Source organism: Hemitrygon akajei, chromosome 1 (genome assembly GCF_048418815.1).
Source record: "Hemitrygon akajei chromosome 1, sHemAka1.3, whole genome shotgun sequence".
NCBI lineage: Eukaryota > Metazoa > Chordata > Chondrichthyes > Myliobatiformes > Dasyatidae > Hemitrygon > Hemitrygon akajei.
In genome coordinates, this window is record NC_133124.1 from 71,078,471 (window position 1) to 71,103,288 (window position 24,818).

The following is a 24,818-nucleotide window of genomic DNA, read 5'->3' on the forward strand; positions in this document are numbered from 1 at the left end:
CGCTTGTCACTGTGAATGTCCTGAATAATGGGAAGTTCACATCCACAGATGCACCGGGCTGTCTGAACCACTTTCTGCATAAGGCAGGGTGAAGGTCAAGGTCTCTGAGCTACTTCTCAAGCCTGGAGGGAATTATGGTGTTGAAAGCTGAACTGTAGTCCAAGAACAGCATTCTCACGTAAGCATCCCTTTTCTCCAGTTGTTAAAGGACAGTGTGTAGACCTGTGGCTATTGCGTTGATCTGTCGATCGGATGTGTCAGTAGGTGAATCGTAGGGGGTCCAGAATGGGTGGTAGCATGCTGCAGATATAGTCCTTGAGCAGCCTCTCAAAGCATTTGCTTATTATCGAGGTGAGTGAGACAGGATGCCAGACATTCAGACATGTTACCTTGGTCTTTTTAGGTAATAAGCTTATAAGAGAAGTTATTGGTAGCACTAGATCCAAAGAGAAGATGCCAACATGCATGGTAATGTCCTGTGATTGGGCTGGGTTAAATCATGGGTGTCAGGAGTTGCTGGGTAGCATGGCTAGAAGGCCTATTCTGAGCTGTATCTTCAATAAACTAAATAAAATAAAATTAAAAAAGTAGCAGTACCAGAGATGGGGAGCAAAGTCACAGACTAGTTGATTGTCACATCCACGTGTACGTGTGTGCACAGATGCAATGAAAAATTTACTTGTTGCAGCATCACAGGTACATGGCATCATGTAAGCAGTGTTCACAAGAAAAACATAAATTACAGTAAAACCCGTTATAACGCGATCTTAATACATAGGGCAGAATTAGGCCATTCAGTCCATCGAGTCTGCTTCACCATTCCATCATGGCTGATCCTAGATCCCACTCAACCCCATATTACCTGCCTTCTCACCATATCATTTGATGTTCTGACAGGAAACTATCATCTTCCACTTAAGTATACCCATGGACTTAGCCTCACCAAGAGCATTCCACAGATTCACTACTCTTTGGCTAAAAGAAAATTCCTCCTAACCTCTGTTCTAAAAGGTCGCCCTCAGTTTTGAGGCTGTGCCCTCTAGTTCTGGATACTCCCACCACAGGAAGCATCCTCTCCACATCCACCCTATCTAGTCCTTTCAATATTCCGTAGGTGAGATCTCAATGAGATCTCCATGCATTCTTCTAAATTTCAGTGAACACAGGCCAAAGCAGCCAAATGCTACTTGTAAGTTAACCCGTTCATTCCCAGAATCATCCTTATGAGCCTCTTGCTGGACTCTCTCCAATGACAACACATCCTTTCTGAGATATTCGGCTCAAAACTATTGACAATACTCTAAGTGTGACCTGACTAGTATCTTATAAAGGCTCAGCATTATCTCCTTGCTTTTATATGCTATTCCCCTTGAAATGAATGCCAACATTGCATTTGCCTTCTTTACCACAGACTCAACCTGTGAATTAACCTTCTGTGAGTCTTGCATAAGGGCTCCTAAGTCCCTCTGTACCTCTGATGTTTGAACTTTCTCCCCATTTAGATAATAGTCTGCACTATTGTTCCTTTTACCAAAATGCATTATCAAACATTTCCCAACACTGTATTCCACTTGCAACTTTTGTGTCCATTCTTCCAATTTGTCTAAGTCCTTCTGCAATTGTATTGTTTCCTCAGCACTACCTACCTCACCACCCTACCTTCGTATCATCCGCAAACTTAGCCACAGGGTGATCAATTCTATTATCCAAATCATTGGTAGACAATGTGAAAAGTAGCAGTCCCAATATTGTCCCCTGAGGAACACCACTTGTCACTGGCAGCCAACAAGAATAGGCCCCTTTTATTTCCACTTGCTGCTTCCTGGCTGTCAGCCATTCTTCTATCCTGTAACACCATAGGATTTGATCTTGTTAAGCAGCTTCATGTGTGGCACCTTATCAAATGCTTTCTGAAAATCCAAGTAAAGACATCCACTGCCTTTCATTTGTCCACACTGCTTGTTAGTTCCTTGAAGAACTCTAACAGAAATGTCAGGCAAGGTTACTCTTTACAGAGAAATATTTATATGCTGACTTAGACTTATTTTATCATTAGTCTCCAATTACCCCAAAACCTCATCCTTAATAGTAGACTCCAGCACTTTCCCAGCCACTGAGGTTAGACTACCTGGACTATAATTTCCATTCTTTTGCCTTCCTCCCTTCTTAAAGAGTGAAGTGACATTTGCAATTTTCCAGTCCCCTGTGACCATGCAAAAATCAAGTGATTCTTAAAAGATCATGACCATTGCATCCATTATCTCTTCAGTAACCTCTCTCAGCACTCTGGGATGTAGTCCATCTGATCCAGGTGACTTACTCACCTTAACACCTTTCAGTTTGCTGAGCACTTTTTCCTTTGTAGTAGCAATGGCATTCACTCCTGCTTCCTGATGCTCACAGACCTCTGGCACACTGCTAGTGTCTTCCACCGTGAAGACTGATGCAAAGTACTCATTAAGTTCATCTGCCATTTCTTTGTCCCCTACTACTACCTCACCAGCATCATTTTCCAGTGGTCCAATATCAACTCTCACCTCCCTTTCATAAACAAGAGAAGATCTGCAGATACCGGAAATCCAAGCAACACACACAAAATGCTGGAAGGACTCAGCAGGTCAGGCAGCATCTATGGAAAAGAGGAAAAGAGTCCTGCTGAAGGGTCTCGGTCCATAACGTCGACTATACTCTTTTCCATAGATGCTGCCTGGCCTGCTGAGTTCTTCCAACTTTTTGTGTCTAACCTCCCTTTTACTCTGAAAAAGCTGTTAGTATCCTGCTTTATATAGTTGGCTATTTTGCTCTCATATTTCACCTTTTCTCTTTTATAGCTTTTTTAGTTGCCTTTTGTTGGATTTTAAAAGCTTCCCAATCATCCAACTTCCCACTCACTGTCGCTACCTTATATGCCCTTTCCTTGGCTTTTATGTAGTCCTTAACTTAGTTGCCTACTCCTGCCATTTGAGAACAACTTTTTCTGTTGGGTATATCTATCCTGTGCCTTGTGAACAATTCCCAGAAACTTCAGCCATTTCTGCCCTGCTATCATTCCCACCAATATCCTCCTCGGGTCCACCCGGGCAAGCTGCTCTCTCGTGTCTCTGTAATTTCTTTTATTCCATACTGATACATGTGACTTAAGCTTCTCCTTCTCAAATTGCAGTATGAATTAAATCATGTTATGATCACTGCCTCCTAAGGGTTTCTTTAGGATTAAGCTCCCTAATAAGATCTGGGCTATTACACAACACACAATCTAAGATGGTCTTTCCCCAAGTAGGCTCAAGCATAGGCTGCTTTAAACAGCCATCTCCTAGGCATTCAACAAATACCTTCTCATGTGATCCGACACCAACCGGATTTTCCCAATCCCCTTGCATGTTGAAATCCCCTATTACAATTGCATAATTACCCTAATTACATGCCTTTTCTGGCTTCCTTTGCAATCTCAACCCCACATCTTGGTTACAATTTGGAGGCCTATATATGATTCCCATAATGGTTTCTTTACCCTTGCAGTTTCTTAACTCCACCCACAAAGATTCAACATTCTCTGACCCTATGTCACCTCTTTCTAAAGATGTAATTCTATCTTTTACGAACAGAGCCACACCACTACCTATGCCTTCCTGCCTGTCCTTTTTATACAAAGTACGTATATCCTTTGATGTTAAGCTCCCAACTATGGCATTCTTTCAGCCATGACTCAGTAATGCCCACAATGTCATACAGACCAATCTGTAATAGCACCACAAGTTCATCCACTTTATTCCGAATGCTACACACATTTAAGTACAGAACCTTCAGTCCTGCATTTTTCACCCTTTTGAAGTTTGCCTGTCTGCATTTGTACCTAGTCATTGGCTTGTCCTTATATTCATGTTACATCCATCATCTACTGGTAAACCTGCTGGCTCATCCTCAGTTTTATCATACTGGTTTCCATACCCCTGTCATATTAGTTTAAACCACTCCCAGTGACTCTAGTGTCCGCAGGAATATTAGTTTCAAGTACAAACCCCATTTCCAGAAAAGTTGGGATATTTTCCAAAATGTGATAAAAACAAAAATCTGTGATATGTTAATTCACGTGAACCTTTATTGAACTGACAAAAGTACAAAGAAAAGATTTTCAATAGTTTTACTGACCAACTTAATTTTATTTTGTAAATATACTCAAATTTAGAATTTGATGGCTGCAACACACTCAACAAAAGTTGGGACAGAGGCATGTTTACCATTGTGTTACATCACCTTTCCTTTTAATAACACTTTTTAATCGTTTTGGAACTGAGGATACTAATTGTAGTAGATTTGCAATTGGAAATTTTGTCCATTCTTGCTTGATATAAGACTTCAGCTGCTCAACAGTCCGTGGTCTCCGTTGTCTGATTCTCCTCTTCATGATGCGCCATACATTTTCAATAGGAGATAGATCTGGACTAGCAGCAGGCCAGTCAAGCACATGCACTCTGTGTCTACAAAGCCACGCTGTTGTAGCCCGTGCAGAATGTCGTCTGTCATTGTCCTGCTGAAATAAGCATGGACGTCCCGGGAAGAGACGTCGCCTTGATGGCAACATATGTCTCTCTAAAATCCTAATATACGCCTCAGAGTCAATGGTACCTTCACATACATGCACCTCACCCATGCCGTGGGCACTGATGCACCCTCATACCATCACAGATGCTGGCTTTTGCACCTTTTGCTGATAACAATCAGGATGGTCGTTTTCATCTTTGGCACGGAGAACTCGATGCCTGTTTTTTCCGAAAACTAGCTGAAATGTGGACTCTTCTAACCACAGCACACGGTTCCACAGTCTTTCGGTCCATCTGAGATGAGCTCGGGCCCAGAGAATTCGCTGGCGTTTCTGCATAGAATTGATGTATGGCTTCCTCCTTGCGCAGTACAGTTTCAAGTTGCATTTCTGAATACAGCGACAGACTGTTAAGTGACAATGGTTTTCCGAAGTACTCCCGAGCCCAGGTGGCTATAATTGTCACAGTAGCATGACGGTTTCTTAGGCAGTGCTGCCTGAGGGCTCAAAGATCACGCGCATTCAACAGTGGTTTCCAACCTTGCCCTTTACGCACTGAGATGTCTGAATTCTCTGAACCTTTTCACAATATTATGTACTGTAGATGTTGAAAGACCTAAATTCTCTGCAATCTTGCGTTGGGGAAATGTTCCTTTTGAACTGACTAACAATTCTCTCACAAATTTTGGCACAAAGGGGTGAGCCACGACCCATCCTTGCTTTCAAAGACTGAGCCTTTGATGGACGCTACTTTTATACCCAGTCATGATACCTCACCTGCTACCAATTAGCCTGCTTAATGTGGAGTCTTCCAAACCGGTGTTACTTGAATATTCTGTGCACTTTTCAATCTTATTTTAACTCTGTCCCAACTTTTGTTGAGTGTGTTACAGCCATCAAATTCTAAATTTGTGTATATTTACAAAATACAATTAAGTTGGTCAGTAAAACTATTGAAAATCTTTTCTTTGTACTTTTGTCAGTTAAATAAGGGTTCACGTGAATTAACATGTCACAGATTTTTGTTTTTATTGCATTTTGGAAAATATCCTAACTTTTCTGGAAATGGGGTTTGTACAACCTGCCCCTTTTGTACAGGTCACACCTTCCCCAGAAGTTCCAATTATGTAGAAATCTGAATCCCTGCTCTAATTCTTCAGCCGTGCATTTATCTGCCAGCTCATTCTATTCCTATTCTCATTGCTGCACAGGCAGCAGTACCAAGATTACTACCCTTGAGGTCCTACTTCTCAGCTTCCCTCCTAACTCCCTGTATTCTTTTTTTCCGGACCTCCTCCCTTTTTCTACCTTTGTTATTGGTACCAATACGTACCACGACTTCTGGCTGCTCATGCTCCCTTTTCAGGATATCGTGGACACGTTCAGAAACATTGCGGACCCTGGCACCTTGGAGGCAAACTACCATCTGTGTTTCCTTTTTGTGTCCACTGAATTGTCTATCTGTCCCGCTAACCAAAGTGTCCCCTATTACTGCTTCCCTCATCTTCAGTTCCTTACTCTTCTGAGCCACAGGTCCAGACTCAGTGCCAAAGGCACGGCTGCTGTTACTTTCCCCCGGCGAGGTTGTTCCTCCCAATAGTACTCAAGTGGAATACTTATTGTTGAGGGGGACCGCTACAGGTGTGCTCGCCACTATCTGACGTTTTCCCATCCTTCTCCTGACAGTCACCCATTTATCTGTTTCTTGTAGCCTCCCCCTAGCTTCTGTCTATCACCTCCTTACTTTCCCTAACGAGCTGAAGGTTCTAGAGCTACAGCTTCAGTTCCCTAACACAGTGTCTAAGGAGCTGCATCTCGATGCACCTGGTGCAGATGTGGCCACTGGGGAAGTTGAAACTCTCCTGGAAGTCCCACATCTGATACCCAGAACAGAACACTGACTCTATAGACATACCCCTATTCTCTCAAGAGTTAAATCAGAAAAAAAAGAAATAAGACATATGGAATTAACTTACCTACTTACCTTACCTCCACCTGTTCTAGTTGATGACTTGTTGAGCCAAAGCCTTATTACTCTAACTCAGAGTACTTTTACAAGAAAGAGCAATTTAAAAGAAAATATTTTTGTTTTTCACACAAAAGACCACAGATAACTTCTAAGAAATGTTAGGGAACTGAGAATTTAATAAAAAGGAGGAACTGGAGGTAATAAGGTAAAGATAAAAATGTATATCCGGAAAGTTGGGGAGTTTTTGAAGTGGAAATATTAATCCACTGAAAGTCGTACAGCACAGATACAGGCCCTTTGGGCAAATCAGTCCATGCTGGCTATGGTGTCTAACCAGCTTGTCTCAGTTTCTCCATTCACTCCACACCTCTCCAAGATGTGCCCCTCCATGTATGTCAAAGTTCAAAGTAAATTTATTATCAAAGTATGTATGTCACCATATACAACCCTGAGATTCATTTTCTTGTGGGCATACTCAGTAAATCCAATAACCATAATAGAATCAATGAAAGACCACACCAATAGGGTGGATAACCAGTGTGCAAAAAACAACAAAACCAAGCAAGTACAAAAAGAAAGCAATAAATATCGAGAACATCAGATGAAGAGTCATTGGCCGTGGGAACAATTCAGTGATGTAAAGTTATCCCCACTAGTTCAAGAGCCTAATGATTGAGGTGTAACAACTATTCGTGAATCTGGTGGTGTGAGTCCTGAGGCTCCTGTGCCTTCTTCCAAGACCAAGCAAGAAGAGAGCATGTCTTGGGTGATGGAGGTTCCTGATGATGGATGCTGCTTTCCTGCAACAGCTCTCCATGTAAATGTACTCAGTGATGTGGAGGGCTCTACCCGTGATGGACTGGGCTGTATCCGTGACTTTTTGTAAGATTTTCCATTCAAGGGCATTGGTGTTTCTCTACCAGGCTGTGTTGCAGTCAGTCAATATACTCTCCACTACACATCTATAGAAGTTTGTTGAAGTTTTTGATGTCATGCTGAATCTTACCAAACTTCTATGGAAGTAGAGGCACTGCTGTGCTTTCTTTGTGATTACATATAGTGCTGGGCTCTGAAATGATAACACCAAGTAATTTAAAGTTGCTGACCTTCTCCACTTCTGATCCCCTGATGAGGACTGGCTTGTGGACCTCCGGTCCTGTCCATTGCTTCTTAAATGATACTACTATACCTGCCTCAACCACTTTCTTTGGCATCTCGTTCCACATACTCACCACACTATGTGAAAAAGTTGCCTCTCAGGTCCTTTTTAAATCTTTCTGCTCTCAACCTAAACCCATGTTCCCTAATTTTGGACTCCCCATCCTGGGAAAAGACTTTTAGACACATTTATAAAGTTGCCCATCAGTCTCCTTATGTTCCAAGCAATAAGGGGACAGGGTTAGCTTAGCAACCCTCTCCCTATAACTCGGGTTGTCAGTTCCTGGCAACATCATGGTTATCTACTGTAATAGAGACATAGAAACATATAAAATAAGTGCAGGAGTAGGCCATTTGGCCCTTAGAGCCTGCACCACCATTCAGTATGATCATGGCTGATCATCCAACTCAGAACCCTGTACCTAAAAACACAAAATGCTGGCAGAACTCAGTAGGCCAGACAGCATCTATGGGAGGAGGTAGTGATGACGTTTCGGGCTGAAACCCTTCATCAGGAGTGAAGTAACATGGGATGGTCAAGGGGGGACAAGAAGTGGGGGGAGGGATAAAGTAGAGAGCTAGGAAGTGATAGGTTGGAGGGAAGTGGGCTAGGGGGAAGGTGCAGAATTATGGGAAATAAAAGAGAAAGAAAGATAGGGCTGGGGGGGGAGATTATAGTGAGGGGGAAAAAAGAGAGGGAAAGAGAACCAGACTGAAATAATAGATAGGGTTGGGGGTAAGGGAGGGGGGGCAGGGGCAGGTGAGTCAACTGGGGTGATATACTGTATCCGGTGCTCCCGATGTGGCCATTTATACATTGGGAAGACCCGCCGCAGACTGGGAGACCGTTTCGCTGAACACCGGCGCTCAGTCCTCCAGCAGTGGCGGGATCTCCCTGTGGCCACACACTTCAATTCCACAGACCACTCCCACTCTGACATGTCTGTCCATGGCCTCCTCTACCGTCAAAATGAGGCCGCGTGCAGATCAATGGAGCAATACTTTATCTCCTGCCTGGGTAGCCTCCTACCTGCCGGCATGAACATCCAACTCACAGACCTCCGTTGATACCCCTGCCCCCCCCTTACCCCCATCCCTATCTATTATTTCAGTCTGGTTCTCTTTCTCTCTCTTTTTCCCCCCCTCACTATAATCTCCCCCCAGCCCTACCTTTCTTTCTCTTTTATTTCCCATAATTCTCCACCTTCCCCCTAGCTCATTTCCCTCCAGCTTATCACTTCCCAGCTCTCTACTTTATCCCTCCCCCCACTTCTTATCCCCCCTTGACCATCCCATGTTACTTCACTCCTGATGAAGGGTTTCGGCCCGAAAAGTTGTCACTACCTCCTCCCATAGATGCTGTCTGGCCTGCTGAGTTCTGCCAGCATTTTGTGTTTTTATTTATTTCCAGCATCTGCAGATTCACTGGTGTTGCCTCAGAACCCTGTACCTGCTTTCTCTCCATACCCCCTGATCCCTTTAGCCACAAGGGCCATATCTAACTTAATGCTGTACTAGGTATTGACAGTGTTGATTGAAGTAGTTTTTTTTAGCCTACTTTTGTCAATCTTCTTGGTTACCTCCTCATAAACTAAACAATCAAATCCATGAGACATAAAGTCCCATACACAAAGCCACGCTGACTATCCCTAACCAGGCCTTGCCTTTCCAAATGCATGTGATCCTGTCCTTCAAAAAACCTAGTTACTTTCCTGCCACTGATGTTGGGCTGACTGGCCTGTACTTTTTTGGCTAAGCTGTCCGTTAACTAAGGCAATGAAGCATCTTCTCTCCTAAATGAACAAAAATATTTTCTTTATTCCATCCACCATACCAGCAGCATCTCATAGACACCAGCTATATAAATTTCACTTTCCATTCCCACCCCGACCTGTCTGTCCATGGCCTTCTCTACTGCCACTTTGAGACTAGACACAGATTAGAGAAAGGTGCCACCTCAAATTCTCCCTTGTTAGTCTCCAACCTGATGGCAGGGACATTGATATTCCTAACTTCTGGTAACCACTCCACCCTATCTATCCACTTTTCATTTAACCCACCATCCTCATCCCATTTCTTTCCTCTCCTCTGCCTTCTCGATCTGCCTATCACCCATACCCTCCTCCTACTGGTTCCCCTCCTCACCTCCTTCCCTTTATTTCATGCTCCACTGTTCTCTCCTATAAGATTCAATCTGTTATTCCCACTCTCACCATCACCTACCACCTCCTTATCTGGATCCACTTCTCAGCTGCCAGCTCTTGCCTCATCCCAACCCCCCCCCACCTTTTTATTCAGGTTACTTTCTCTCTTTCTTTACAGTCCTGAGGAAGGGTGTTGACCCAAAATATTGACCCTTCCTCAGCTACCTGACCTGCTGACTTCCTCTAGTGTTTAGTGTATTGCTCTATAAGATATGTTACGTACTTATGGACCTATAAGATACGTTAGGACCACGTTTGAAAAAGAAAAGTGGATGGAGTTACCTGTTGTGCTGGCCAATATTTATTCCTTAATCAATATCACATAAATGATTTATCACTTAACCTGATTGAACAGCAGAGAATTTTGTGTTCATAGGTGTTTGCTGTTCGCTCTGGTGGTGCTACAGGTGTGGTGGTTAAAGGCCTCGATGATAAAGCCAGCATCTCTTTCAGGTAAAGCATGATCCAAAGACAGAAAGTTAAAAGTATGCCTGCTGATGCCATGCAGCACAGATTGAAAGATCATGTAATCAATGTATTCCTCCTGCCTGAGTAAATTTATCTCAAAAAGATAATCTTCAATGACTGAAAGCAGTAGAACAAAGTTAGAAGCATAAAAGACCTACAGCACAATACAGGCCCTTCGGCCCACAAAATTGTGCCGAACATTACTAGAAATTACTAGGCTTACCTATAGCCCTCTATTTTACTAAGCTTCACCTACCTATCTAAAAGTTATTAAAAGACCCTATTGTATTTGCCTCCACCACTGTTGCTGGCAGCCCATTCCATGCAGTCACCACTCTCTGAGTAAAAAACTTACCCCTGACATCTCCTCTGTACCTACTCCCCAGCACCTTAAACCTGTGTCTTGTGACAACTATTTCAGCCCTGGGAAAAAGCCTCTGACTATCCACATGATCAAATTCTCTCATCATTTTATACACCTCTATCAGATTACCTCTAATCCTCCGTCGCTCCAAGGAGAAAAGGCCGAGTTCACTCAACCTATTCTCAAAAGGCATGCTCCCCAATCCAGGCAACATCCTTGTAAGTCTCCTCTGCACCCTTTCTATGGCTTCCACATCCTTCCTGTAGTGAGGTGACACACTACTCGCAAGTGGGGTCTGACCAGGGTCCTATATAGCTGCAACATTAGCTCTCGGCTTCTAAATTCAATTCCACGATTGATGAAGGCCAATACACTGTGCGCCTTCTTAACCACAGAGTCAACCTGCGCAGCTGCTTTGAGTGTCCTATGGACTCAGACCCCAAGATCCCTCTGATTTTCCACACTGCCAAGAGTCTTACCATTAATACTATATTCTAAGTACAATGCACATTTATTATGAAAGTATGTATACTATATACAACGTTGAGATTCATCTCCTTATAGGCAGCCACAAAACAAAGAAACCCAATAGAATTCATTAAAAAAAGACTCAAACACCCACAATGTGCAGAAAAAAAACAAATTGTGCAAATCATATTTTGAACTGAAGTTCATGAAAGTGAGTCCATTGTCACAAAGCCAGTCACAGTCAATCCAAGAGCCCGTTAGTTGCAGGCCACATCCTCAGTTCAGCACAGAGAAGCGTAAACCTCGCAGAGCAGCAAGCTGAAAACCCCAGCCTGTCCCTCGCTTCCAGCCCTGACATTTTCAATCTGGCCTGATGCTTATGTTGGCCAAACAGAGTGTTGTTCCTTGCTCTCAGACCTGGGCCCTGCTGCTTCAATATGCTCTCGGGTCTGGAACCCGCTGTCTTGATTTGGCCCATGCCTGACCTTTCTAATTTGGCCCATTGCTTAAATCGGTCAAACATCAGCTTGTTCTTCACTCCCGGGCCCGGGCCTAGCTGCCTCAACTCTGTCTTACCTCGTTTCTGCCACTTCAAGTTGGCTCGGGACATTGGCTCGTTCCCACTGTCAGGCCTGGGCCTTGTTGCCTCGATCAGCCAAATATTGGATGGTTCCCACTCTCAGACCTGGGCCCTGTGCCTCAATTTGGCCTATATGTGACACGCTGCAACCATCTTGCCTACGAGACTTCAGTTCAAACTGCAAAAATGCCAGATTGTATATGCATTTCAAAAGCTTAACTCCAAAAGGGTAGTCCCAGGCTATTGATTACAGTGAGCACTTTCAACAAAACAACAGTGGTTATGATATTGAGATAGAAATACTTTGATTCCTCGATTTATAATTGTTTTATTAGTTCTGGTTATAACTCCATTGACTCTTTGAGGTATGTACTTTTGATTTACAAAGATTTTTTATTGTAACAATTAGCAAATTACTCTTTACCATGGTGCCAAATGTCCATAATTCATTTCACACATTTGAAATATTTTGCTTTTACAAACCCCATTTTCAGAAAAGTTGGGTTATTTTCCAAAATGCAATAAAAACAAAAATCTGTGACATGTTAATTCACGTGAACCTTTATTTAACTGACAAAAGTACAAAGAAAAGATTTTCAATAGTTTTACTGACCAACTTAATTGTATTTTGTAACTATACACAAATTTAGAATTTGATGGCTGCAGCACACTCAACAAGAGTTGGGACAGAGTTAAAATAAGATTGAAAAGTGCACAGAATATTCAAGTAACACCGGTTTGGAAGACTCCACATTAAGCAGGCTAATTGGTAGCAGGTGAGGTATCATGACTGGGTATAAAAGTAGCGTCCATCAAAGGCTCAGTCTTTGAAAGCAATGATGGGTCGTGGCTCACCCCTTTGTGCCAAAATTCATGAGGGAATTGTTAGTCAGTTCAAAAGGAACATTTCCCAACACAAGATTGCAGAGAATTTAGGTCTTTCAATATCTACAGTACATAATATTGTGAAAAGATTCAGAGAATTCAGAGACATCTCAGTGCATAAAGGGCAAGGTCGGAAACCACTGTTGAATGCGCGTGATCTTTGAGCCCTCAGGCGGCACTGCCTAAGAAACCGTCATGCTACTGTGACAATTAAAGCCACCTGGGCTCGGGAGTACTTCGGAAAACCATTGACACTTAACACAGTCTGTCGCTGCATCCAGAAATGCAACCTGAAACTGTATTACACAAGGAGGAAGCCATACATCAACTCTATGCAGAAACGCCGGCCAGTTCTCTGGGCCCGAGCTCATCTCAGATGGACCGAAAGACTGTGGAACCGTGTGCTGTGGTTAGAAGAGTCCACATTTCAGCTAGTTTTCGGAAAAAACAGGCGTCGAGTTCTCCGTGCCAAAGATGAAAACGACCATCCTGATTGTTATCAGCAAAAGGTGCAAAAGCCAGCATCTGTGATGGTATGGGGGTGCATCAGTGCCCAAGGCATGGGTGAGGTGCATGTATGTGAAGGTACCATTGACTCTGAGGCGTATATTAGGATTTTAGAGAGACATATGTTGCCATCAAGGCGACGTCTCTTCCCGGGACGTCCATGCTTATTTCAGCAGGACAATGCCAGACCGCATTCTGCACGAGCTGCAACAGCGTGGCTTTGTAGACACAGAGTGCATGTGCTTGACTGGCCTGCTGCCAGTCCAGATCTATCTCCTATTGAAAATGTATAGCGCATCATGAAGAGGAGAATCAGACAACGGAGACCACGAACTGTTGAGCAGCTGAAGTCTTATATCAAGCAAGAATGGACAAAATTTCCAATTGCAAATCTACTACAATTAGTATCCTCAGTTCCAAAACGATTAAAAAGTGTTATTAAAAGGAAAGGTGATGTAACACAATGGTAGACATGCCTCTGTCCCAACTTTTGTTGAGTGTGTTGCAGCCATCAAATTCTAAATTTGAGTATATTTACAAAATACAATTAAGTTGGTCAGTAAAACTATTGAAAATCTTTTCTTTGTACTTTTGTCAGTTAAATAAAGTTCACATGAGGTAACATATCACAGATTTTTGTTTTTATCGCATTTTGGAAAATATCCCAACTTTTCTGGAAATGGTGTTTGTAGATAGGTTTTCCAGGAATATATAAAAGCAAATCGAGGAATGTCGGTATAGATTCAACTGACTTTGTGGAACATGAGAGTAATCAAACACTGTTTCACATTTTGTTGCCTTCCTTGTTTTTGCATACAAATTTGGATGATTAATTTAGTTGTGTTCTATTTTAGTCAAGTTTTATTTTGATCTTTTAGGAAAATGCTCAAATTAGTAGATTATTAAAATGCATGGGGAACAAGACAGAAGTCCCCAATAATGGGACTTGGACTCACAAAGTTGTGAAATGGTTCTCTTTCCTTAAAAGTGGTTGGCCCCATTTTGTAGAGAGGGAGGAAAGCTGTTGAACCGTTTGTAAGGAAATTAAGGGTTAGGGAAGACGGTTGGCCAAAGAACAAAGGGGAAATTGTGAGGGTTTGGAGGACGGAAGTGATTAGTTATCTGGATGGGTGAAGGTGCAGGGCTAGAGGAAGTACAAGAAAGTCAAAGAGGGAAACAAAAGTGGGAGCTGTTCTTGGCAGCGTCTCCAAAGCAGTACATTGAACATAGAACAGTACAGCACAGTAGACACCCTTCAGCCCATGATGTTGTACCAACCTTTTAACCTACTCCAAGATCAATCCAACACCTTCCTCCCACATGGTCCTTCATTTTTCTTTTTTCCATGAACCTATCTAAGAGTCTAGTAAATATCCCTAATATATCGCCCTCTACCACCACCTCATGCAGTGTGTTCCATGCACCTCTCACTCTCTGTGTAAGAAAGACCTACCTCTGATATCTTCCTGTACTTTCCTCCAATCACCATTAAAATATGTTCCTAAACTATTTCTAGTGATTGTGATCTGTATGCAGTGTAAAGCAGGCCCGGGTGGTGAATCTGCTCTAGATGTGTCTGATGAAAGCAAAACTTAATTCTCCACAACTCCAGTATGTGCAAAGATGGAACCTAGTGGTAGAGATAGAAACCTGGAGGTTCCTGATTGTGGTGGTGCATTGCAGCTTGCTTCTGTGCTTGTTGACATGTGAATGATAGAAATAGTTTAGCACCATTCTTTCGGAACCTTCATTTCACTTTTTGATTTGAGCTATGAATAAAAAGGAGAAGCAGTCTTGTTCTGATTCTTAAAAAATATTCCTGTAGTGATTTTGTAAAAACATATATGGTATTGGAAAATGCATTTCTTGCTATAGAGAAATGACATTAATGACAAGGCAATAGTTTGCACTGCTGAATACTTTGAGGAGAAATTGTAGTAATTGTTACATTTTGTAACTCCAAAAACTAATCAAAAGAAAAAGCACAGGAGCTGGGGATACGAGTTCTCTTACTCTTCTTTTAGTGGTGTGGTGGCATAATGATGTACAGTACTTGTTACATATAAACCGTAATGAATTATGTGAACAAATAAGATTTTTTAATCAAACAATATGTTTACAATATTACTCAAACATTACACGAAGGATGCTTGACAGTAGCGGCAGGGCTTGAACACGATCACCTCTTATAAAGCTCTATCAAGCGGCATATGTGATAACAGGGTTTTGCTTTCCGATGAGTTCAATGCCTTCTATGCTCGCTTTGACTCTGACAACATGGAGGAATCATCGCAAACTGGCACAGCCTCTGTGATTTCAGTCTCAGTCTGGTGTGCAAGCAGCAAACCCACAAAAGCATGCGGCCCAGACGGGGTACCTGGCCAAGTACTAAAGACCTGTGCTTTAGCAGTCTGAGGTACCCACCTGCTTCAGGCAGGCTTCAATTATACTGGTGTACTTTTCTGTCTTTGCAAGTGGTGCAGCAAAGGAAAGTGACTCTAGTTTCTGGTAACAAGTACTTCTGTTGTTAATATTTTAGTCCTGGGATCTTCCATATGGTTTTTCCACTATAAGACTTTAATGGGCCAAATCTTGATGCTGAATTGATGTTAAGTACTGTATACAGTCTGTTATTAATGTGAAATTGGCAGCAAATTCAGGAATGAAGAAGTAATATGAAGTAACTTAGAACATAGAACAGTACAGCACAGGAACAGGCCCTTTGGCCCATTGTGTTGTGCTAAACATGATGCCAGGTTAAACTAAATCTCTTCTGCCTATATATGATCCCTTCCCTGAACATTCATGTATTTAACAACCTCTTAACTGCCCCTGTTGCATCTGCTTCCACACCAACTGTGTTTGACTGCTGTTGTTTCTCAAGAACCTGTGCTGGGGCCTTAATATTTTTTCATCATCCTGTCAGTGCTTTGGATGGGTTAATAGAGACTTGTACATCCTGGTGTGAAGCAATGTAGAAAATCTCAACAATTTTGCTTGAATTTTCCAACCTCACTTCACTTACATGTGGTCTGAATCCTCCTCTTGCCCCGTTCTGTTCACACCCTTGTTAGCTCTCAGGAAACAGCAGTAATTGAAATTCTTAAAACCAATATTTTTTTTGACAACACACATGAAATGTTGAAGTGACTCAGCAAGTCAGGCAGCTGAGTTACCATCTCTCTTCTCCTGCTCACCTGTCCATCATCTCCCCCGGATCCCCTCCACCTTCCCTTTCTTCCATGGCCCACTGTCCTCTACTGTTGGATTCCTTCTTCGTCAGCCCTTTATCTCTTTCATCTATCACCTCCTGGTTTCTCACTTCATCCCCCTTCCCCATCTACCCACCTTCCCCTTCACCTGGTCTCATCTATCATCTGCCATCTTGTAATCCTCCTTCCTCCCACCTTTTGCCCCATTTCTTTCCAGTCCTGATGAAGGGTCTTAGCCTGTAACTTTAATTATTTCCTTCCATAGATGCTGCCTGACACTTTGTGCAAATTGCTCGAGATTTCCAGCAACCGTAGAGCCTCTTCTGTCATTTTTTTTGTTCTTTTCAAAGAATGGAAGACAAAGGAGAAGTAAAGTGCATCAAATTTTCATTTGGGAACAAGATTTTGGCTGTGCAACGAACACCGAAGGCTGTGGTGAGGAATGTTTTACAGCCTCTTTCTTCAAAGATTTTCATAAGGAAGTGTCATGCTGTGGACTAACATTTCTCATGTTTTGTAGGATTTTATCAACTTCATTCCTGATCTGCCTTCAACAGAATACTCGCAGGAATGCAAGGTAATAGTTGTAGAGAGATACAGTACAGGAAGAGGTCTTTCAGCCCAGCAAGGTCCTGCTGACAATTGACTGTCACTGATAATAATGTAAACTTAATCCCATTTCTATGTATGTAGTGTGTTCTGTTGAATTTGCTGCCGTTTACAGAGTCATGCAGCACAGAAGCAGACCCCTTGGCCCATTGTGTCTATGCCAACCTTTTATCCCATCTACGTTAGTCCCAATTGCCCGTGCCAAGTCTGCATTTTTCTACACCTTGCCTAAGAGTCGGAGTCAGTCTAAATATCTCTGAAGCATAATGACCGTATCTGATTCCACCAGATCCTCTGTCAGTGAGCTCCAGATATCAAACTCTCTGTATTTTAAAAAAAAATTGCCCATCCAGTCCCCTTTAAACTCCTTCCTCTCACCTTAAACCCATGCCTCTTGATTTTGATATCCCAACTATGGGAATTAGATTTTATGTCTTGTCAGTGGTACTTATAATTTTATATAGCTCTATTAGGGTACCCTTCAGTTTCCTTCACTCCAGGAAAAGCAAATCTAACCCCTTCAGTCCTTCCTCCAAACCAAGCAACATCCTGGTGAATCCCCCTCTGACTGTTCTCCAGTGCAACTACATCATTCCTTTAGTGTGCTGAGCAGAACTACACACACTGCTCCAGATGCAGTCTAACCAGAGGTTTGTAAAATTACAACATAGCATCTCAAATCCTGTATTCTGTGCTGTCATTTAACAAGGTAAGCATGCCATATGCCTTTTTCATAGCCCTATCATGTTGCCACTTTCAGAGAACTATGGACTTGGATCCCTAGGTCTGTTCAACATTCCTTGATGCTCTACCATTTATCAAATGTGTCCTCCTCCTGTGTGACTTCCCAAAATGCACATGTTGGGGTTGAATTACATCTTAACCAGTGTTGTGCCCAACATTCCATCTCACCTTTGGCAATTTTCCTCATTATTCACAACATCACCAGCCTTTTTGTTATCTACATTTTTACTAATCAAACCTCTTATATTTGCAACCATGTAGCTAATACATATAAACAAATAAGGGTCCCAGCACAGGTCCCTTCAGTGAGTATAGGAATAGAGTGAGGTGGAGGATAAATGTGTGGCTGAGGGATTGGAGCTGGGGACAGAGATTCAGATTTCTGGATCATTGGGACATCTTTTGGGTCAGGTGTGACCTGTACAAGAAGTACGGGTTGCACTTGAATCCGAGGGGGACCAATATCCTGTCAGGGAGGTTTGCTACGGCTATTGGGGAGAGTATAAGCTAGAATTGCTGGGGGCTGGGAACCGCACTGAAGAGACTGAGGAAAGGGCTGTTGGCTCACAAATTGAGAAAGCTTGGAGACAGTATGAGAGGGAGGATGGGCAGGTGATAGAGAAGGGATGTGCTCAGACCAATGGTTTGAGATGTGTCTATTTTAATGCAAGAAGCATCATGAACAAAGTGGATGAACTTAGAGCGTGGATCAGTATTTGGAGCTATGATGTTGTAGCCGTTATAGAGACTTGGATGGTTCAGGGGCAGGAATGGTTACTTAGAGTGCCAGGCTTTAGATGTTTCAGAAAGGACAGGGAGGGAGGCAAAAGAGGTGGGGGTGTGGCACTGCTGTTCAGAGTTAGTGTCGCGGCTGCAGAAAAGGAGTAAGTCATGGAGGGATTGTCTACTGAGTCTCTGTGGGTGGAAGTTAGAAACAGGAAGGTGTCAATAACTCTGCTGGGTGTTTTTTATAGACCACCCAGTAGTAAAAGGGACATCAAGGAGCAGATAGGGAGACAGATACTGGAAAGGTATAATAATTACAGAGTTGTCATGGTGGAAGATTTTAATTTCCCAAATATTGATTGGCATCTCCCTAAGTCGAGGGATTTAGATGGGGTGGAGTTTGTTAGGTGTGTTCAGGAAGGTTTCTTGACACAATATGTAGATAAACCTACAAGAGAAGAGGCTGTACTTGATCTGTTATTAGGAATTGAACCTAGTCAGGTGTCAGATCTCTCAGTGGGAGAGCATTTTGGAGATAGTGATCACAATTCTACCTCCTTTACCATACCATTGGAGAGGGATAGGAACAGACAAGTTAGGAAAGCGTTTAATTGGAGTAAGGGGAAGTATGAGGCTATCAGGCAGGAACTTGGAAGCATTAATTGGGAACAGATATTCTCAGGGAAATATACGGCAGAAATGTGGCAAATGTTCTGCATAGGTTCTTTCCAATGAGACAGGAAAAGGATGGTAGGGTACAGGAACCGTGGTGTACAAAGGCTGTTGAAAATCTAGTCAAGAAGAAAAGAAAAGCTTACGAAAGGTTCAAAAAAACTAGGTAATGATAGAGAACTAGAAGATTATAAGGCCAACAAGAAGGAGCTTGAGATTGAAATTAGGAGAGCCAGAAGGGGCCATGAGAAGGCCTTGGTGAGCAGGATTAAGGAAAACCCCAAGGCATTCTACAAGTATATGAAGAGCAAGAGGATAAGATGTGAGAGAATAGAACCAATCAAGTGTGACAGTAGAGGGTTGCAGATGTTGTTCCCTTATTCAAGAAAGGGAGTAGAGATAGTCTAGGAAATTATAGACCAGTGAGTGTTACTTCAGTGGTTGGTAAGTTGATGGAGAAGATCCTGAGAGGCGGGATTTATGAACATCTGGAGAGGTATAATATGATTAGCATAGTCAACATGGCTTTGTCAAAGGCAGGTTGTGCCTTACGAACCTGATTGAATTTTTTGAGGATGTGACTAAACACATTGATGAAGGTAGAGCTGTAGATGTGGTGTATATGGAGTTCAGCAGGGCATTTGATAAGGTACCCCATGCAAGTCTTATTGAGAAAGTAAGGAGGCATGGGATCCAAGGGGACCTTGCTTTATGGATATAGAAATGGCTTGCTCACAGAAGGCAAAGAGTGGTTGTGGATGGGTCATATTCTGCATGGAGGTCGGTGACCAGTGGGGTGCCTCAGGGACCTGTTCTGGGACTCCTTTGTGATTTTTTATAAATGACCTGGTTGAGGAAGTGGTGGGATGTGTCAGTAAATTTGCTGATGACACAATGGTTGGAGTTGTTGTGGATAGTGTGGAGGGCTGTCGGAGGTTACAGCGGGACATTGACAGGATGCAAAACTGTGCTGAGAAGTGGCAAATAGAGTTCAACCCAGATAAGTGTAAGGTGGTTCATTTTGGTATGTCAAATATGATGACAGAATATAGTATTCATGGTAAGACTCTTGGCAGTGTGGAGGATCAGAGGGATCTTGGGGTCCGAGTACATAGGACACTCAAAGCTGCTGTGCAGGTTGACTCTGTGGTTAAGAAGGCATACAATGCATTGGCCTTCATTGACAGCGGGATTGAGTTCAAGAGCCGAGAGGTAATGTTACAGCTATATAGAACCCTGGTCAGACACCACTTGGAAGTACTGTGCTCAGTTCTGATCACCTCACTACAGGAAGGATGTGGAAACTATAGAAAGGGTGCAGAGGAGATTTACAGTAATGTTGTCTGGATTGGGGAGCATGCCTTATGAGAATAGGTCGAGTGAACTCAGCTTTTTCTCCTTGGAGTGGTGGAGGATGAGAGGTGACCTGATAGAGGTGTATAAGATGATGAGAGACACTGATCGTGTGGATAGTCAGAGGCTTTTTCCCCAGGGCTGAAATGCCTAACATGAGAGGGCACAGTTTTAAGGTGTTTGGAAGTAGGTACAGAGGAGATGTCAGGGGTAAGTTTTTACGCAGAGAGTGATGAGTACGTGAAATGGGCTGCTGGCGATGGTGGTGGAGGCGGATACGAAAGGGTCCTTTAAGAGACTCCTGGATAGGTACATGGAGCTTAGAAAAATAGAGGCCTATGAGTAACCCTAGGTACTTTCTAAAGTAAGTATTTGTTCAGCACAGCATTGTGGATCAAAAGGCCTGTATTGTGCTGTCGGTTTTCTATGTTTCTATTAATAGTCACAGTTTATCAGTCAGAAATGCATCCTTCCATCACTACCATCTGACTTCTGTTACTAAGCCAACTTATCGTTAGCTTTGAATCCCCTGTGCCTCAAGCTTCTGGAACAACCTACAATGTGTGTTTTTGTCCACTGCCTTGCTAAAGTCCATATTGGCAATGTCTTTCACCCTATCTTGATCACAGTTTCATCATATCATCACCCTATCTTCAAAAACTCAAAATAGTGAGGCAGGATTCCTTCACACAATGAAATAATAGTTTAGGGGCAAGAATGTTCATGGACTCAGCCCAAAGTTGTGTCCAGAATAATGGACTTTACCTTAAGTGCAAGCCAGGCAGCCATTTAGGAGACTTTACCAGGATATCCATTCTGAGTACTCTTATGTTCTCCCATGTGCCATCTAAAACTTCCATGTATCTGAATAACAATCTGTTAGTCCTACCTTTCCCTTAACTACGTTTTGTAATTGTAATAATATGATAAGTCCAACAGTTGATGATTAATGATTTTAATTAAAACCTCTTCAGTCTGAATGCAACTTTTTTCTTGTCCCCTGATTAAACTACATCTTTTTTTTCCACTTTAGACCAAAAATGCCAACATCTTGGGGTTCTGTTGGACCAGTGCTAATGAAATTGTATTTATTACTGACCAAGGAATTGAATTTTACCAGGCAAGTAAGATCTTAACAAGCTGCCATGTTTTTTAAATGCACAATCCTATTCTGTGTTTTTTTCATCATCTGTTATCTCTCTCCACCAATAATTGTCAGAAAACATGAACTCTGTAATAACCATGTGAAAATATTTGCAGTTGGGAAGGAGTCTGTATTCCAGTACATTTTCTCTCTTTCAGTGAGTCACTAACCGTGAACTTCGAGCCGCTCAACAACAAGTTTGGTTTATTTGTTTCTCCTTTACAGCAAGGTTGCCTCTGTCAATAGTGATGCAAACAGCAGTTCAGGAGGGTGACTCACCATCACCCTCATCCAGGGTTCACTGTGGTTGGCTGACAAATACTGGCCTTGCCAATGTGCTCATATCTATAGAAGGAGTCACAAATACTATTTCCTTGCCTTGTCTTCTTATCCCTTAACTTCTGTAATATCCAGAGATTGGGGAATTCCAAAAATTCACCTCTTCCTATTTCACCCCAGTGGCACTCCCATCCCACTTCCACGCTCTTTAGTCAGGTGAAACATGGGAAATGTTCTCCATGTATCTTCTCTTCTGAATGGAACTAAAGTTTTGTATGCTTTATTGAAGTCCTCTTTCTTCTAAACTCCAGCATAGAGACCTAGCCTAATTGATCTCTCTCTCTAATTGACCTGCCATCCCACAAACCAGTTCAGTGAATTTTCAATGCAATAATTCTGCCCTATTATACCAAGACTGAAAAGTCCAGTCTCACTAAGATCTGTTATAGTTGTATTAGAGCATCTTTACTCTTGTACTCAAACTCTAGCAATAAGGTCAGTTACCATTTGCGTTCTAACTACTGCTTTCAGCAATCTCTGAACAAGCACACCTTGTCCCTTGAATATCTATATTTCCCCGGTCTCACAGCCTCAAAACACCACTGCAGGATTCCTCAGGGCCGTGTTTGAGGCCACTCATTCTGACTGCTTCATCAGTGACTTCCTTCTATCATAAGCTTAGAAGTGAGAATATTTGTTGATAATTGCACCATCCAACTCCTTGGCAGGCAAAGCAGTCAATGCCTGTATGCAGCAAGACCCAAACAACATTTACCGTGTAGGATGAAAATTGGCAAGTTATATTGGTGCCCACTGGAATGCCAGACAATAACTGTCTCTAAAACAAGTACTGTATCTATCCACCTATCTTTGATGTTCCATGACATTATCATCTCCACCATGGCTTGATTGACCAGAACCTCAGCTGGACCAACCATGTAAGTACAGTGGTTGTGGGAGCTCCACAGATTGGAATTCTCCTGACAATCTGAGTTTCTCCACCTTCTGCAATGCGAAGGAATACTCTCCTCTTGCCTAGATGAGTGCAGACCAATGGCTCTCGTGAAGCTGAATGCCACCAAGGACTAAGCAGCCTGCTTGATTAACAGCCCTTCCACTACTGGTCCATGGTGACTGCATCTACAAAATACATCACTATTAAAAGATAAAGGTTAAAGATGAAAAATGAAAGATGAAAGTTACTCACAGCACCTTCCAAATCTGCCATAAAAAAGGGCACAGGGGAACACCACCTCCAGCAGGTTCCGCTCCAAGTTGCACACCACCCTTTCTTTCTTCCCTCCTCACCACTGGGTCTAAATCCTGGAATCTCCTCCCAGTGGCACTAGGGAGCACCTTCCCCAGAAGGACTGCAGTGGGTCAGGATGGTGACTCATCCCTACCTTCTGAAGGGCAACGAGATGGGAAAATAAATGCTGCCCTTCCAGGCATGGCCAAATCACAAAGATGAATATATATGAAGAAAACTAGATCATACTCATTCATGACTATCTGTGGCATTACTTTAAGTACTTTGTTGTGAAGGCAGTTTGCATTTCAATTTAGTGCCTATATATTTGGCCTCCTTACAGGTTTTCCCATTGTTTCTCTGCCACAGATGCTGCTTGTCTGGCCGAGTTCTTCCAACATTTCTGTGTCAAATTTCAGCATCAGCTGTTTTATTTGTTTCTTTTTACTTTGCATACCATGTTTTTGACTTGCAGATTTGTTTCTGTCCTTCTTGACTGCTCTCAGTTTCTCATTCCCCTGCTGAACTAGTTTAAATCCACTTCAAAAGCACCAGCAGTGCAATTATAGGCCTCTGCCATGTGCGTCTAGTCCCTTCCGATTTGTACAGGTCCCTGAGTCTCACTCTCACCCCTGCACCACTGCCAGACATACATTCCTTTCCTCTGTGCACAGCTTTGTGGTATTGGAAGGGTTCCTGAGATTTGTACCTACATGATTTTGCTCTTTAACCTTGCTCCTAGTTCCCTAACAACGGTGAACCTCACCCTCTTCTTTTGTTGCTGGTATCCATGGGAACCTCACTTTTTCACTCCTCACCCTGCTCCTTCAAATTGGTTTGCAGCCATTCCTTGACATCTGTGATCCTGACACATAGGAGGCAGCATGTCTCCCTTAAGTCCTATCTCTGGCCAGAAGAACACTTGCCTGTCCCCCTTGCTGTTAAATCCCTTATCACTGTTCCTTCTTCCCCAAACCATTAGTGCTCTGCTGAGGACTTGTCATATTCTCCAGCATCCCAAAGAGGAATATCTATTAATAGAACATAGAACAGTACAGCACAGGAATAGGCCCAAACCAATTAGATTAGTAATCAAATGACTAACCAAGCTAATCTCTTCTGCCTATACAATGTCTGTATTCGTACATTTTCCATTTTGAGATAGAAGGATTTGTGGGCTATGTGGACTACCTGCTCCTAGCCTGCAAGGTCACCCCTCCCCCCACCCCCGTTCTCTCTCTGCCTGCCTAATATTGGGTGACCATCTTCATAAGCACGCTGTGCTCAATCACTTAGCCTTGAAACTCTTTGCTGTGACTCCAGCACTGAAACCAGGAGACGGGGTTGCTGCCACAGGAGATACTTGCTGCTCTTGTGGTCACCTAGGTGACTGGGAGTGTCCATGATTTCCCACGTGGTTCGGGATACACTTTCCTCCTGCTAGAAACATCAGCTGGTACTGATGCTGAGCTATGGGTTCCTGAAGGATGTTGGTAAAATAACTTGACCATCAATTAATTCCACTATCACTGTTAACAATGTGAGTTTTTTGTTTATTTCTGATTTATTGGTTAATTTAAATTCCCCAGGTGCTGAGGTTGGGTGGGAAATTATGTCCGCTGTTCAACAATCTAGATTTTTGATCACTTGTGCAACACTGTCTACCGTAACGTGTAAAGCATCCAAA

General features: G+C 42.7%; 1 protein-coding gene across 2 annotated transcripts in view; it reads left to right on the top strand.

Moving 5' to 3' along the window:
- rmc1 (regulator of MON1-CCZ1) overlaps positions 1–24,818 on the top strand; it is a 74,106-nt gene that overhangs the window by 11,507 nt on the left and 37,781 nt on the right. For both annotated transcript variants that reach the window (XM_073045455.1, XM_073045464.1), the window contains exons 2-5: positions 10,248–10,324; positions 16,706–16,790; positions 16,876–16,932; positions 21,493–21,579. In XM_073045455.1, coding sequence (XP_072901556.1) covers positions 10,248–10,324; positions 16,706–16,790; positions 16,876–16,932; positions 21,493–21,579 — 306 coding nt within the window. The remainder of the gene's footprint in view (positions 1–10,247; positions 10,325–16,705; positions 16,791–16,875; positions 16,933–21,492; positions 21,580–24,818) is intronic.